The following is a 17,167-nucleotide window of genomic DNA, read 5'->3' as shown; positions in this document are numbered from 1 at the left end:
GAACTTTGGGACCCGGCAGGTGGGAGTACGTCAGCTTTTGCCCCTAGGGCAAGAAGATGCTGAGACACTGTGCCTTTGCCACATTGCAACTTCAGCTCCTGGCCTGCAGAGTGTAAGGGGACCAAGCAACCAGTCTGAGGGGTAATTGCTCTTGCTTTAACCTGATTGGATTTAGATTGCAGTCTAGGGTGGAGGTCCTGAGGTATGTTACCAGCTTGCTAGAGCATGTGGAGGCCTCAGAGAGGGCACCCAACTAATACCTCTGGCAGCTGAGAAAACCCCAGCATTTGGGAAGAAAGCTCCCCTGTCTGGAGGCAGAGTCTTACTGTGGCAAAAATCCAAGGGGTCAAGTGACTGAGGGGTAACATGACCAGACAAAGGAAGCAAAACAAACAGAAGATTCCAATATTAGACTCCTATTTTGGGGACAAAAAGGAGCAAAGGATGGAACAGGAGGAAGACAGTGAAGTCAGAACTCCTGCACCAAAAACTTCAAAGGAAAATATGAGCTGGTTATAGGCTATAGAGGACCTTAAGAAGCAGATAAGAGAAGTGGAGGAAAAATTGGGAAGAGAAATGAGAATGATGCAAGAAAATTACGAAATAAGAGTCAACAGCCTGACTGAGGAAAATCACACCTTAAAAAACAGACTGACTCAATTGGCAAAAGAGGCTCAAAAAGGCAATGAGGAGAGGGATTCCTTGAAAAGCCGAAATTGCCAGATGGAAAAAGAATCTCAAAAGCTCACTGAGGAGAATCGTTCCCTCAGATTTAGATTGGAGCAAAGGGAAGCTAGTGACTTTAGGGGAACTCAAGATGCTGTTAAACAGATCCAAACAAATGAAAGAATAGAAGGCAATGTTAAATATCTCATGGGAAAAACCACTGACCTGCAAAATAGATCCAGGAGAGATAATTTTAAAATTATTAGACTTCCTGAAAGCCATGATCAGGGAAAGAACCTAGAAATCATGCTCCAAGAAATTCTCAAGGAAAATTGCCCTGATATTTTAGAACCAGAAGGCAAAATAGTGGTTCAAAGAATCCACCAATCACCTCCTGAAAAAGATCCCAAAAAGAAAACTCCTAAGAATATTATAGCCAGGTTCCAGAATTCCTAGATCAAGGAGAGAATATTAAAAGCAGCCAGGAAGAAACAATTTGAATACTGTGGAAACACAATCAGGATAATACAGGATCTGGCAGCTTCTACACTGAGGGATCAAAGAGCCTGGAATAGGATATTCCAGAGGGCAGAGGAGCTGGAATTAAACCCAAGAATCACCTACCCAGCAAAAGTGAGTATCCTGTTTCAGGGGAAAATATGGTCATTCAGTGGAATAGAGGACTTTCAAGCATTCTTAATGAAAAACCAAGAGTTGAATAGAAAATTTGACATTCAGATACGAGAAGCACGAGAAGGTAAACAGGGAAAACAAACCATAAGGAACTTATCAAATTTGAACTTTTAGCATTCCTACATGGAAAAACGATAATTGTAACTGATGAAACTTTTCTCAGCATGAAAATAGTTGAAGGGAATATATATATATATATATATATGTATATGTATATGTACATATATGTCTATCGGAGGGTATATGGGCGTATGAATACATATGTGAATATGTGTATATATGTTTACAGGTAGACATAGATAGAGGGCACAGGACCACTTTAATAGGAAGGGGTGATACTTAAAAGGTGAAATTAAGAGGTGAGAGAGGAATATAATGAGAGGAGATGGGGAGAGACAGAATGGGGTAAACTATCTCATATAGAAGAGGCAAGGGAAGATGATTACAATGGAGGGGAAGAAAAGGAAGGCAAAAGGGAATGGGTCAACCTTATTCTCATTGAATTTGGTTTGGGGAGGGAATAAAATACACACTAAATAGGGTATCTCACCCTACAGGAGAGTAGGGGGAAGGGGATGAGAGGGGGGATGATGGAAGGGAGGGCAGTCTGGGGGGGGAAGGAAGTTGGAAGCACCCACTTTTGAAAAGGGACAGGATCAAAATAGAGAATAGAACAAGTGGGAGGTGGGATAGGAGGGAGGGAAATATAATCAGTCTTTTACAATATATCTTTTATGTTAATGTTTTGCATTAGCTACACATGTACAACCTATACTGAACTGCTTATCTTCCCAGTAAGGGTGGGTGACAAGGGAGGAAGGGAATGAATCTGGAATTCAAAGTTTTAAAATCAAATGTTTAAAATTTATAAATAAAAAATACTATTATTAATACTGTTTTACATGTGATTGGGAAAGAAGATATACAGGCACTGGGGCATAGAGATCCACCATCTACTGGAAATGTCTAAGGGGGTATGGGAGAAGATATGGGAGAGGGCAGATTGGAGGAGGGGATTTCCTGTGGGACTGCTATTCTGGGGTGGTGGGTAGGGGAAAAACGGGGATAAAATTTGTAACTCAAAATCTGGCGGAAATTAATAATGTAAATCAGAAGTTAATAAAGCATTTGAAAAATGAAAAAAAAAGAAAAACAATAATTTGGAACTCATAAGACTTTTTAGTATGAGGAGAGTTGAAGCGAATATATATGTGTTTGTATATATATATATACACATACATATATGTATTTATAGGAGGTCTGTGTGTATAAATATATATATGTATATGTACAGCATAGTCAGAGGGCACAGGATGAGTTGAATATGAATGGTTGTTATCTAAAAAATAAAATTAAGAGGTGAGAGAGGAATATATTGGGAGAAGGAGAAATAGAGGTGAGAGAGGAATATATTGGGAGAAGGAGAAATAGAATAGGGTAAATTATCGCATAAAAGAGGCAAGAAAAAATTGTTACAATGGAGGGGAAGTGCAGAAAGGTGAAAGAGTCAACCTTACTCTGACTGAACTTGGCTTAAGGAGGGAATAACATACACACTCAACTGGGTATCTTACCCTACAGGAAAGTAGGGGGGACAGGAATAAGGGGGAAGAAATGAATGAAAGAAGGAAGGGCAGATTGGGGAGAGGGTAGTTAGCAGCACACACTTTTGAAAAGTGACAGGGTCAAAGTAGAAAATAGAATAAGGGGGGGGAGCAGTATAGGATGTAGGGAAATATAGTTTGTCTTTCACAACATAACTACTGTGGAAACATTTTGTGTAACTACACATGTATAGCCTATATTGAATTGCTTGTCTTCCCAGTGGGGGTGGGTGAGGAGGGAAGAAGGGAAAGAATCTGGAAATCAAAGTTTTAAAAACAAATGTTTAAAAAAATGTTTTTTACATGCAACTGGGAAATAAGATATACAGGCACTGCGGTATAGAAATCCATCTTGCCCTACTAGAAAGTTGGGGGGCTGGGGAAGGATATAAGAGAGAACAGATTTGGGGAAGGCAGATTTAGTAGGCTTGCTATCTTGGGGTGGGGGTAGGAGAGAAATGGGGAGAAAATGTGTAACTCAAATTATTACAGTGGAGGGGAAGAGCAGGAATTCCACAAATTCATTTGTGGAGATAAATGCTGAAAACTAAAAGTAAATAAATTGGGGGGTGAGGTGGGGCAGGGAGAAAGCCAGGGCAGTAGGTAGTCAGAGTTGAGAAGGGAGAGAGTTCCAGGCATGTGGGCAGCCAGAGATAATGTCCAGAGCCCAGAGATGTCTTGTTCACAGAAGAGCCACAAAGCCAATGTCACTGGATTGAAGAGTACCTGTTGGGGAGTAAGGTATAAAAAGAGTAAAAAAGTATGAGGGGGCTAGGTTATGAAGGGCTTTTGAATGCCAAACAGAGATTTTTATTTGTTCCTGGAGGCAATAGGGAGCCACGGGAGTTTATTGAGTTGGGGAGTGACATGATCAACTTGTGTTTTAGGAAAGTCACTGTAGTAATTGAATGTAGGATGTATTGGAATGGGGAAGAGGCTTGAGGCAGGCAGGCCCACCAACAGGCTGTTGCAATAAGCAAGGTGTGAGGTAATGAAGGCCTGTGCTAGAGGGGTGGCAGTATCAGAAGAGAGAAGGGGGTTTATCCTAGAAAAAGCAAGACTGACAGACCTTGGCAACAGATTGAATATGGATGGTGAGAGATAGTGAGGAATTAAGGGTGATTTGTAGGTTGTGAACCTGAGGGACTAGGGATGGGGTTGCCCTCTGTACTAATAAAGAAGGTAGGAAAGAGAAGGGGAGAGCTTAGGGGAGGGGGGAAATAATGAACTATTTGGAACATTTTGAGTTTTACATGTCTAATTGGAAATGTGAGATTAGAGGTCAGCAGAGAGACTGGGGCAGGAAAGGTACATTTGAGAATCATCAAAATACAGATGGTAATTAAGTTTGTGGGAACTGATGAGATCAAGTGAAGTTACTGTAGAGAGAGAAGAGAAGAGAAGAGAGCCAAGAGCTCCATGCCTCTACAGTCCTGGTCACCGTCTTCTGTTTTTGTCTTTCCTAAAATATGGTGCCCTAAGCTGAAAACAGTACCTACAAACTTGAAAACAGTTGTGGCCTAACAAGGGACTTTAACTCCTTCATTCATAGAATGCCTCACTGCACTCTAGGATTATATTAGTGGGCAGTAGTGAAGGAGGCTGGCAGGGACCGGGTATATTATCTACCCACAGAATCAGCCTCTCTTCTAACAAAAGTAGTTAAGCAAAACTAATGACACATCTTTGACAGAATATGTGACATTTGTCATTGATAGTATCTCCCCCACTATTTATAGAAGTAGGGAGTTATATTTAATAATCAGGAGATATATTTCATTAACTGTCTTCTAGAAACACTGTATTTAATCTGAGTTTAGCTTACTTTTAGTATTTTCATTTGCATAACTGTTATTTATCATGTATATTTTCCTGTATCTACTTTTCACTCTTCATTAGTTCTTGCAGGTTCTTCCATATTTCTCAGAATTCCTTGTATGTATCATTTCTTGCAATGCAGTGATATTGCACTATAGGGTATATCTTTCTATTAAGTCAGTAAATAGTTGTTTCCAGCCTTCTCAGCAAATGGTAACTCACCAGTCAACCACTGTTCCTCTCTTCTTGCACTCCTAGGTGTTCTCTTACCCAATGGCACTTGTGAATCTACATCTTTGTTACTTTGAACACAAGAAAATACTTTCTCCTGAGGTGGTCGACCTTCTTCCTCCACAGGAAATACCCCTTATTTTACTCTTAGCTCTAAATATCCAGTGGTCCTTTCATGCTCTCAAGGTCATCCACCCTCCAACCTCCTTTCACTAGGGCTCCTTAAAGATGCTTAATTTATTTGGGAAGATTTTTCTACTTTGTTATAATCTTTGAATATAATCAGTTACCTTGAATTGAATGTTAGCACATTCTTGCCAGGTTAAAATGCAAACAGAAGCTGAACCACAAGCATAAATTGGTTTATCTAATCAAATTTACATGCTTTATCATTGCTGTACTTCCATGACCCCTTAACTCATTGAGGGACTGTCAGCATAGTTTCAGAGACGTACATGGAAGAGGTAATGTGATTGACTGAAGGTGAAATTTAGGGAGTTCAGTTTCCCATTAAGAGAATGTAGGGCAGCCAGTGGGACATTAAATTTGAATTTATGCAAGTTTTAGGGTAAAAGTTTTTAAAATATCAAGATTTTCCCACACATCCCATTCTTTTGCTTTTGAGTTGTAGATGCAGCTGGATAGGATAGTTCTCTTTATGTAGTTTTTTTTTTTTTAAACAAAGCTCCCATTAATAGGGTTTAGCTCTTATAAATGAACTTTTTATACACATATATTAAGATCTCTCTGATGATTTAACAACCAAAATGAACATGTATGGAGGGGAGGAGGTCGTTTTTGTTTTTAAGTTGAGTGGGACAAGTGCAGGAAGTGGTCTGGACCTGTGATTTATTTAGTTTAGGGAACTCAAAGAATATACAGAATCTCCCACAACACGTGCAGACTGGCAATTTAGTCTTATGGTTGTCTGAGGCACTGAGAAATTGTAACCATTTGTAACAATTGGTCTGTTTTGGGTAGGATTTGAACCCAGCTCTTCCTCATTCCACTGCCTTATTGCCTTTGTCTCATAGTCATATTCAGGGATCTTTCCTGGTGTCTTTTCTCTGTCTAGATCTAGGTAATTTTCATCAGGTTATGTGGCTTCAATTATTATTTCTTATGTAGATGACTCCTACATCCAGATACCCTGTCCTAGTGTCTCTAATCTAAGCTCTGATCTCCCATCACCATCAGCCCACTGTACCTCTCCACCTTAATGACCCATGGGCATCTCAAACTCAGCATATCTAAAACAGAACTCATCCAGGGGGTGGCTAGGTGGCGCAGTGAGTAGAGTACCAGCCCTGGAGACAGGAGGTCCTGAGTTCAAATCTGTCCTCAAACACTTAATACTTTGTAGCCGTGTGACCTTGGGCAAATCACTTAACCCCAATTGCCCCTCCAAAAAGCATAATAAAATTTTTTTTTAATAAAATAGAACTCATCTTTCCCCCTAAACTTAAGCTTCTTCCTAACTTCCTTATTTCTGTCAGATACCACTATCTTTCCAATTACCCACATTCATAATCTTGGGGTCATTTTCAACCCTTTCTTCTTCCTGGTAACCAAACAGTTGCCAAGTCTTGTTCATTCCAACCTCTTATCTCAAATTTATCCCCTTCTCTCTTTACTCATACCACAACCATCAGAATTCATGCCCTCATTACCTCCAACCTAGAATGTGGTGATAGGCAGCAAGAATGTATAAAGTTCCTACTTACTAAACACTGGTTATGCAAAGAAAGGCCCCCAAAAACAAGAAACAAAAAACCCCTCCTTGCTCTGAAGGAGTTCATAGTCTAGTGGAAGAGACAACATGCAAACAACTGTGTATAAAGGAGAAATCAGAGGTAATCTTGGGGGGAAGGCACTAAGTTTAAGGAGGATAAGGGAAGGGCTTCTTGCAGAAAATGGGATTATAGCTGAGACTAGAAGTCTCTTAATTGGTCTCCAGTCTCTTCCCCTCTCCAGTCCATCTTCCATATGGCTGCCAAACTAATAAAGCTTAAGTATGACCATGTTACTCTCCTGCTCAAGAAGTGGCTCTCTGTTGTTTATAGGGTGAAATACAAACCCTTCCAAAACCTTTCCATTTGTCATTTAAAGTCATTCATAATCTGGCATCAAACTGTCTTTCCAGACTTGTTTCTTGTTATCACACACACACAGTATTCCAGCTAAACTGGCCTGCTTGCTTTCCTCTGTATATGTCGTATTTGTCTCCTATGCCTCAAATGATTTCCTTCCCTCTTTTCCTCTTGGAATAACTGCCTCTTTCCAAGTGCCACCTCATTTAAGACATCTTTCCTCATCTCCATCCACCTCAGTTATCAATGAGTTCCCACACACACACTCTGAAATTACTTTATTTGCATTTTATTTTCTCTCTCTAGTACAAGGTAAGCTTCCAGAGGACAGGGACTGTCATGTTTGCCTTTGTGTCATTATGCCTATAACACAATAAGGTATCAATAAATGGTTGTCAAACTGAATTAAATTCAACAAATGGGCATTAGGGCTGATATTATACTGGAATATGATTGAGGAAATTATCAAACTTGGGAATGTTAGCCAAGATACAAAACATGATATTAGTACCTTAGTTCTAGGGAGTCAGTATCTGAGATCAGAAAATCAGCACATAGAAGACCAATCACTACCCAATAGGAGTAGTGATCTCTTAGCCTGGAGTAAAGCGATTTTTTTTACCTGCCCAGAGCCCACAGTTGTTTGTTCCTAGGAGGTCAAAACCCAGTGACAACCTTCTGTAGTGGAAAAACCTCTGGACTTGGAGTCAGAGGCTTTCCTAATCAAGGGCAAATCACCTCACTTCTCTTTTTCCTCATTCATAAAATGGAGGGAATAATATCTAAGCTACATTCCTTACAAAGTTGTTACAAAAAGCATTTTATAAACTGACAACTCATATAAATATGAGCCTCTATTATGAGGAAGAGTATCAATAATAATAATGTATTCCTTCCCTGATAGAGGTGCTAAAGCTTACCTTGTATTTCTTCTTTCACTGAGCTTTTTTTTTATTCTCCTTTAGAACCCTGGTTTCTAGATAGCTACAGTTGGAAGATGACTGTTGCAGGAACATGAATTGTTCCACAGGATCCTGCGATATTGATCATTTGAGTTAGACATTTCTCAGTATTTTATCAAAATACAGTGATCTCTTTGAAGTCAAGAATTTGTTGCATATGATATTTCTCCTGTTCCTATACAATCACCTGAGTAGACTCCCATGGAATATAGATTATTTTTATAAATCCATGCATGGAAGGACTTGTGCTTCAGAGTTTCACGAAGCAGCTTGATGATGTTCTAAGAACAACTAAATCTTGTTTACTACAGAAAATAAGAATGTTGCTTGAAATCGTCATTCTGAACCCTTTGTGTATAGTTGGTCGATATATGTAAGCAACCAAATGACTATTGACCTGGGTGTCAGGTGTCTTGAGTATTAATCACATCTACATAACTTATTATCTCTGTAAGTATTGCCAAGTAACTTAAACTATCTTGACTTCAGTGTCCCTTCTGTAAAATGAAAATGTTGATTTAGACCATTTCTAAGATTTCTAGGTTTAACATTCTGAGATTCCAAATTAGGTTTGTGCACATCCCATCTATCATTGTCAGGCTGCAAAATTCAATTTAATTAAGGTATATTTAAAGAATAGTTATCCCACTAGGACTATAAGAAGCTCCTGATTAATTCACCCTTTATTTAGCCACTAGTAGACCATGATACACTTATGTAGGTGTCTAAGAGAACCTTCTAGTATCACATTAACTATATGTGTCCTAACCAAAAATCAGAAATAGTCCCTACCTTCAAGGAACTTACAACATGCACATAAATATGTATATAGAAGATACATACAGAGTACATACAAGATAACAATATCAGTATCTATCAATATCTGTTATCTAGCCCCTCCAGCAACTGGGGATGGTGATAGGGAAGGGGGCAATTGGCATTTGAGCTGAGTTTTGAAAAAGCCTTGTAAATAGAAAACAACATTTAGGAGAAGTTGTATGCCTCTTGCTAAGACAAAGTGAATCATTTTGGTGAATTTGCTTGCTTTTAATTTGTATCCTTAGCACCTAGCACAGTGCCTGACATATAATAAGGGCTTAATTAAGTCTCTATCTATCTTAGGATAAAAATCACAGAGTTTAGAATATCAGTAAGCCAAGGGATCTCAACATCTTTCCTTGATGTGTGGCCCTGGTAGAGCTGCACTTAAGCAATGACTTATTGGAAGATTAGAGAAAATTAAAGTATATAGAATTACTCAGAATAAATTTGGGAATTTTAATACAGTCAAGTCTTTTGTTAGTGTGAATGATGAACTCTCTAGAAGTATAAAAAGTATTTGTATTTACATTATTCAGATGTATAATTATGTAAAATGTGATCATTGGTTCCAGACCTATGGAAATATGCTTTTGGAATTCAAATAATGCAACTACTTCAGGGGAGGATTCATTTTTTCTACTAATGAGACCAAACTATATTGTCATATAGACTAAACAGTTACTAATCACAATTACTAATTAAGTCAGATAAAAGTAATACAGACTTTATTGAGTAGCTCTGGCTATGCATTTATCTTAAAGATACCAATGTCACTTAATATTTTTAAACATAGTTCTTGAATCTCAACAGCATATATTAAATGCTTAATATGTTCAAGAGGCAGCTACTGGCACAGTGGATAGAGAGCTGGGCCTGGAGTTCAAATATTACCTCAGACTCTTACTAGCTGTGTCCTGATCAAGTCACATAACTTCTGTTTGCCCCAGTTTCCCCAATTGTAAAATGAACATAAATAACAGCACCTACCTCAGAGAGATGTTATGAGGATCAAATAAGATAATATTTGTAAAGCGCCAGTACAACCTTTTTCTTCCCTTCAAGACACTAAGGATATAGAGGTAAAAAGAGTCCCTGCCCTGAGGGATTTGGGGTAATTGATTGATGTCTCATAATTAACAACCAGAAAAACCAAAGAACTTTTGTACAACCTGAGAAATGTAATATAAAATGAGAGAAAAAAATTTTTTGACCTGATATGTGATTTCATTAATTCAAGAAACTCCCTCAATCACTGCAGATCTGTTGTTCTACTGTTGTAGTTGCTCTGCAATATATAATCTTTCAGAGTTGTCAAAGGTCCTGAGAGGTTCACTGTGACTTGTGTAGGGTCACACAGACTTTAGGTATCATAGGGCTAGAATTCAAGTCTTCCTGACTCTGAGGTCAGTGTCATCCATTATGCAATACTGCCTTTAAGTGCAAAAATTAGTGGTCTTAAGTTATAGGTTGTAATAAACAGTCATATGGTCAGAGTGTAGGATAAGTCTAGAAGACTTTCATTAAGAGATTTACAGTATTGGTTTTCAACCTAAGGACCAGAACCTGTGGAGTTGCTGCAAGGGATCTGTCATCTGACTCATTAAAAATAAGCAAACTCACCCTCTATAGACTGAATATACCTCTGACATTGTTTACAAATTTATATAGGTAATACTGAATATGGCAAAATATATATTCCTTTGAAAGACTTACTAATACACTAGTCCAGGAGTCAGTACACCTAAGTTCAAATGTGACCTTAGATACTAACTAGCTGTGTGATCCAGGGTAAGTCACTTAACCTATGTTTGATTCGGTTTCTTAATCAGTAAAATGGAGGTAATAATAGCTACTACCACCTGGGGTTTTTGTGAAGATTAAATGGAATAATAATTGTAAAGTACTTAACACAGTGCCTGGCACAATGTAAATGCTATGTAAACATTTGCTATTATTATAGTAACTTTCTATCATGTTTTTCTCTGTGATTAACAAGTATGGGAAAGGGAGGTCATAAAGTTTTTTCCTTTAAAAAACAATCCTTTTACTTAGGTTAGAAACCACTGATTTATAGTATTTGTCATTCATAATAAAAAATCTAAATATCAGAAATTCAGAAGTTCCCTCAACATACAAAAAAATTAGTTCACTAACATTATCAAAAAAGCCTAATTTTAATCTTATTTAATCTTTTTCAGATCTCAGTCACAGTGGATTAGTAGACCATTATGAAAATTCCCACTGGGGACAGCAGCCTACTTTTAGAAGTGAAGCCAACTGCACCTGGGATAAAGTGATAATAGATAGGACTGACAAGGAGGCGTGGCCTTCCATTACACTAACTGAGACTGAATCTGCTTCAGAATGTACTACAGACATTGACTCTGCCTCCAGCTGTAGCCCAGAGAACAGTAGCATGGCTACAGGGAGTGCCCACGGCAACTTCACTGGACATACAAAGAAAAATAATGGCAATAATGGCGCAAATGGAGCACTCGTCCAAAGCACTTCTAATCAGAGTGCCCTTGGAGCAGGTGGAGCAAATGGTAATGGAAATTCATCTAGAGTGTGGGGTGTGACCACAGGCTCCAACTCTAATCTAGCTCACTGCTCTATCAGTGGTGGGGATGGAAAAATGGACAACATGATTGGAGATAGTAGAAGTCAGAACTGCTGGGGTACTTCCAACTCAAATGCTGGCATTAATCTTAACCTTAATCCTAATGCCAACCCAGCTGCCTGGCCTGTACTTGGACATGAAGGAACTGTGGCAACAGGCAACCCTTCCAGTATTTGCAGTCCAGTCGGTGCCATAGGTCAAAATATGGGCAACCAGAATGGGAACCCAACAGGCACTTTAGGTGCTTGGGGAAACTTGCTGCCTCAAGAGAGCACAGAACCACAAACGTCCACTTCTCAGAATGTGTCTTTCAGCGTACAACCTCAGAACCTTAACACTGATGGACCAAATAACACTAACCCTATGAACTCTTCACCAAACTCTATCAATGCAATGCAGACAAATGGACTGCCGAATTGGGGGATGGCTGTCGGTATAGGAGCCATCATCCCACCCCACCTGCAAGGCCTTCCTGGTGCTAATGGATCATCAGTTTCTCAAGTCAGTGGGGGCAGTGGTGAAGGAATTAGCAGTTCAGTGTGGGGAATGTCCCCAGGTAATCCTGCCACAGGAAATAATAATTCTGGGTTCAGTCAGGGGAATGGAGACACTGTGAACTCAGCATTAAGTGCTAAACAAAATGGATCCAGCAGAACAGATCCAGCTGTGCAAAAGGAAGGGAATGGAGCAAATGCATGGGATTCAGGGCCTCCTGCTGGTCCTGGAATTCTCACTTGGGGAAGGGGCAATGGCAGCAATGGTGTTGGTAATATGCATTCTGGAGCTTGGGGCCACCCCAGCCGTAGCACCTCAAGTGGTGTCAATGGGGAATGGGGAAAACCCCAAAACCAGCATTCCAATAATGACATCAATGGGAAAGGAACAATGGGGTGGGATAACCCTAGTGTTACCAACCAGAATCCTGCCATACAACAGGGCACTGAACAACTGAACTCTTGGGCCAAAGCTGGCACTTCTGGCACTGCTACAAGTGAAGGAAGTAATGACAGTTCTGGAAGTCAAAATGAAGGAAGCACTGGGAGGGAAGGAGCTGGAGAGAATCGCCGGAGAGATAAAGGAATTATAGACCAAGGGCAAGTCCAGTTGCCAAGGAGTGACCTTGACCCAAGAGTACTGTCCAATACTGGTTGGGGACAGACTCCTGTAAAGCAAAACACTGCCTGGGAATTTGAGGAATCCCCTAGGTCTGAGCGAAAAAATGACAATGGGACGGAGGCCTGGGGTTGTGCTACTACTCAGCCTTCAAACTCAGGGGGGAAGAATGATGGGTCCATCATGAACAGTACAAATACCTCTTCAGTATCTGGGTGGGTCAACTCACCCTCCGCTGCTGTTCCAGCAAATACAGGTTGGGGAGACAACAACAACAAGGCACCAAATGGCCTCGGGGGTTGGGGGGACTCAATAAGCTCTACTGCTGTCAATAATGCTGCTGCCAAAAGTGGCCATGCTTGGAGTGGGACTGTAAATCAGGGGGACAAATCACCTACCTGGGGTGAACCTCAGAAACCCAAATCTCAAAACTGGGGAGATGGACAAAAATCCAATCCAGGCTGGACTTCAGGGGGGGGAGATTGGACAGATTCATCATCTGTCCTTGGAAATTTGAATGATGGAAAAAAGAATGGATCAGGATGGGATGCTGACAATAACAGATCAGGTTCTGGTTGGAATGATACAAGATCTGGGACCAGTGGTTGGGGTAGTGGCACAAATGCTAAGGTTAACCCAGGTACAAATTGGGGGGAGTCCTTAAAACCTGGTCCCCAGCAAAACTGGTCTAATAAACCCCAAGACAACAATGTGAGTAACTGGGGAGGAGCTGCTTCTGTTAAACAGACTGGATCAGGATGGATTGGTGGGCCAGTACCAGCCAAACAGAAGGACATTAGTGAGGCTACAGGTTGGGAAGAACCTTCTCCCCCCTCCATTCGACGTAAGATGGAAATTGATGATGGTACCTCAGCTTGGGGTGACCCAAGCAACTACAACAATAAAACTGTAAACATGTGGGATAGAAACAATCCTGTAATCCAGAGCAGTACCACAACCAATACCACTACCACCACCACCACCACCAATAGCAACACAAACATGGTTGAAAATCTACCATCACACCAGTCAAGCACTCAGCTCAATCGATCTCCGCTGCTTGGTCCAGGTATGAAGAATATTTTATACTTTCTGAAAATAGAAAATATTTTTCACCTCAGTACATATAGTATGCATGTACAAATATAGTGTCATAAGTATTAAAAGGTATTTAATTACTTTCTTGTAGGTGCTATTGCATTTGTGAAATACAAAGAATTGCAGAGGCACTTATAGAAGTTTACCAAAGCCAGCAAGGTTTATCAGTAGAACAGAATTCTCCAGCTGGTAGTATCACTAGCTGACTAGTTTATAGAGCTTACCCTACAACTGTCATTCCCCCAACCCTCTGTAGATAATATTAAGTCTTTTGAAAAACACAAAGTAGATCCTTTCAACTAAAGGATAAGGAAATCACCACAATAATTTTAGTGTCATTGTACAGATATCTTACTTTTTTGTTCAAATAAACTAACCACATAAAAATTACATGAATTTTATACAACTGTTACCTTTTGACTCTTGAAATAAAAATCATATATTATTAGCATCAGAACCTCTAGTATACCTGAAATTTTTTTTCTAAAATTCTGCTGTATCATGGGATATTTTCTACTGGTGTCAAACTCAAATAGAAAACAGCATGTTATCTATTATCTATCTACATTTATTTAATTATTTTGTTAAACATTTCCCAATTTTAATCTAATTCTAACAGCACTCAGAAATTTTGCTGCAATGTATTTGATACCTCTTATCTAGAAAACTAGGCAGTCATAGAAAATCACCAAGGTGACAAGAAGCTATATTTGTGGCCATGCTTATCTTAATAAGAAAAGTATATTCTCTTTTATTCAAGAATAAGACAGCAAAGATTTTGATTTTTAAAAAAAAAGTAAAATATTAATACTTTACATTTAATAGGTTCTCAGCAATGACTATAAAAAGGTATATGTACTAAGTCTTAGAGAAGTTGTGATTTTAAGATTATAAAAAGCATTTTATGAACCTTGAAATGCTATATAAATATCATATTACTTAATTGTCATAGTCCAGTGCTTTACATCACCTTACCTCTTTTCCTCCAGTTCATGTAGAAAATACTATTTAGTTTTTCCTTATTCTATATATCTGAAAGTTTCTTTCCACAAGAAAATCAAATGTCAACAAAAACATTTCAGATGAGAGAATTAAGGTTTTTTTATTTGTTTTACAAGGAAATTGAGTGTTCTTAAAAGAGAATTTAACTCTATAGTCATTTTTTGAAAATATTCCCATTAGTCTGTATACTGTGGTTAACATTTTAACGTTAGTGGATTTACTATATTTATTTGTCCTTAAGGGCACAGGTTAGGCAATCAGACCAACACTTTAGGAATTGCTCAACAAAATAGACTTTCTTATATTATGCTATGTTATATCATATTATAGGAAATGGGATTATGGCACTGCAAAAAAAATTTGCTTTGTATTTAAATTATATTAAATTATACATTGTCCATTTTCATTGTTAAATTCCCATGTCTTATAACTCCTTTGAGATAGGATACTATAGTTAGTAGCAGGTGGCAGTGGATTTTATTAATCTCCTGGTACTTACAATGAGATTTTCCATGAGACTAAGCACTGGTATCAATAAATGAGCTCTTTACAACTAGTACAGGGACTCAGCAAATCCTAACTTTAATCACTACAGAGTTGTTTGACAAAAGAGCTCTTACTTTGTCCTCTGATAGATGAGGTTCTGTAACCCACTCTTTTTTAAAATGCTTAGTTTTGTTTATCAATAGTGATGTTTTTGTTTTTCTTTTCAATGGTTTTTTAGAATTTTCTGTTTTTGTGTTTCATTGGGGTTTTTTGATTAGGTGGGTTGCTTTTCTAGTTGCAGATCCAATTTATTTAAATATTCTTCCAAATGTAATTTTAAATAAAGACTGCTTACAGGTCTATAGAAGCCCATTAACTTGGGGCTAAAAATATTTATTAATTACTTGTTTCCTTTCTGTTAACTTCTTTCAAGGAGATGCACTAGATCAGGGGTTCTTAACCTTATTTGTGCCATGGATAATCTGGTAAAGCCTGTGTACTCTTTCTCAGAATAATATATTTAAATTCATAAAATATATAAGATTACAGTTATCGAAATATGAAGCAAACAAGTTTTAAGAATCCCTGATCTAGATAAAACTGGGTTTTAATCATTTAATTTAGTCTTTTGCAGTAGCTACAGTCACGTTCATACTGTTGCTTTCTGGAATTCTGTACCCAGCCTAAATTGAGGCTTTGTATTAAAAATGTTGCTTCTAGAAATTGAAGATAAACAAAGAATAATTGCTTAAGAAACAGCCTTATTTCTAACTTCATTCAACTGAAACTATTCCCTTCAAAAATTTACCAGTGATTTTTTAATTGTCACATCTAATGGCCTATACTCAATCCTCATTCTTCATAGCCTCTCTGCAACATTTGCCAAAGTTCTCCTGGATAATTTCTCCTCTTTGACTTTGTTTGAGAATCCTTGGTTTTCCTCCTCTCCGTTTACTTGTTTCTTTGCAATGTCCTTTGCTAGACATTCATACACACCATATATGATAATTTTGTCTTTGTCCCCAAAAGCTCTGTCCTGAGCCCTCTTTTCTCTCTATAATAGCTCAGATGATAATCTCATCAGCTCCCATGGGTTCAAATATCTCTATGATTAATATATTTAGCTCTCATTTCTTTCCTGAACTCCAGTCCCATAGTACCAGCTGCCTATTGGACATTTCAAAGTAGAAGTGTCAGAGGCATCTCAAACTCAACATGTCTAAAACAGAAGTCATTTTTGTATTTTTCTCCCCAGCAGCTAGCACAGCACTAGTATATAGTAGGGTATGTAGACCCCTCTTCTGAACTTCCCAACTATTTTTGAGCAAAATATCACTGAGTTCACAACCTCAGTGTCTTCTTCAACTCCTCACTCTCACCCCATATAGCCTTTCACCTTAACCATAATTTTTTTTTTTTGCTTTTTGGAGGGGGGAGGGCAGGGCATTTGGGGTTAAGTGACTTGCCCAAGGTCACATGGCTAGTAACTGTTAAGTGTCTGAGGCTAGATTTGAACTCAGGTCGTCCTCCAGGCACCCCAGCCACAATTCTTATATAGATCCCAGTCTCTTCATTCATACAACCACCACCTTTGTTCAAATGCAGTTAAATTAAACCTGGTTACAATAACTTCCCAATTGGTCTCCCTGCTTCAAATTTCCACCCCACTCCAATGTATGCTTCACTCAAGAACCAAAACCATTTTCCTAAAGTGCAGGTCTGACCATGTGTCCTGTCCTGCTCTTCCCATCCCCTAGTAAATTCTAGTGGTTCCCTTTTACCTCCCAGAACAAGTATAATTCATCATTTAAAGCTCTTTACAACCTGGTTCTTAACTATCTTTCCAGTCTTCTTACATTTTAGTCCCTTCCATGAACTTATTGATTGAGCCAAACTAAACTATTTGCCATTCCTCACCCACATCCTGTTACTCATTATACCCCCATGCTCTCATCTGCTTCA

At 38.7% G+C, this 17,167-nt stretch overlaps 1 protein-coding gene across 10 annotated transcripts in view; it reads left to right on the top strand.

Moving 5' to 3' along the window:
• TNRC6C (trinucleotide repeat containing adaptor 6C) overlaps nt 1-17,167 on the top strand; it is a 280,735-nt gene that overhangs the window by 158,908 nt on the left and 104,660 nt on the right. For all 10 annotated transcript variants that reach the window (XM_069076734.1, XM_069076736.1, XM_069076735.1 and 7 more), the window contains one exon: nt 11,085-13,688. In XM_069076734.1, coding sequence (XP_068932835.1) covers nt 11,085-13,688 — 2,604 coding nt within the window. The remainder of the gene's footprint in view (nt 1-11,084; nt 13,689-17,167) is intronic.

This window comes from Petaurus breviceps, unplaced genomic scaffold (assembly GCF_028583685.1).
Source record: "Petaurus breviceps papuanus isolate PSGF00001 unplaced genomic scaffold, PetGlider_PUasm1.0 90925, whole genome shotgun sequence".
NCBI lineage: Eukaryota > Metazoa > Chordata > Mammalia > Diprotodontia > Petauridae > Petaurus > Petaurus breviceps.
Note: the sequence above shows the minus strand (reverse complement) of the source record. Positions and strands in the feature narration are given on the sequence as shown.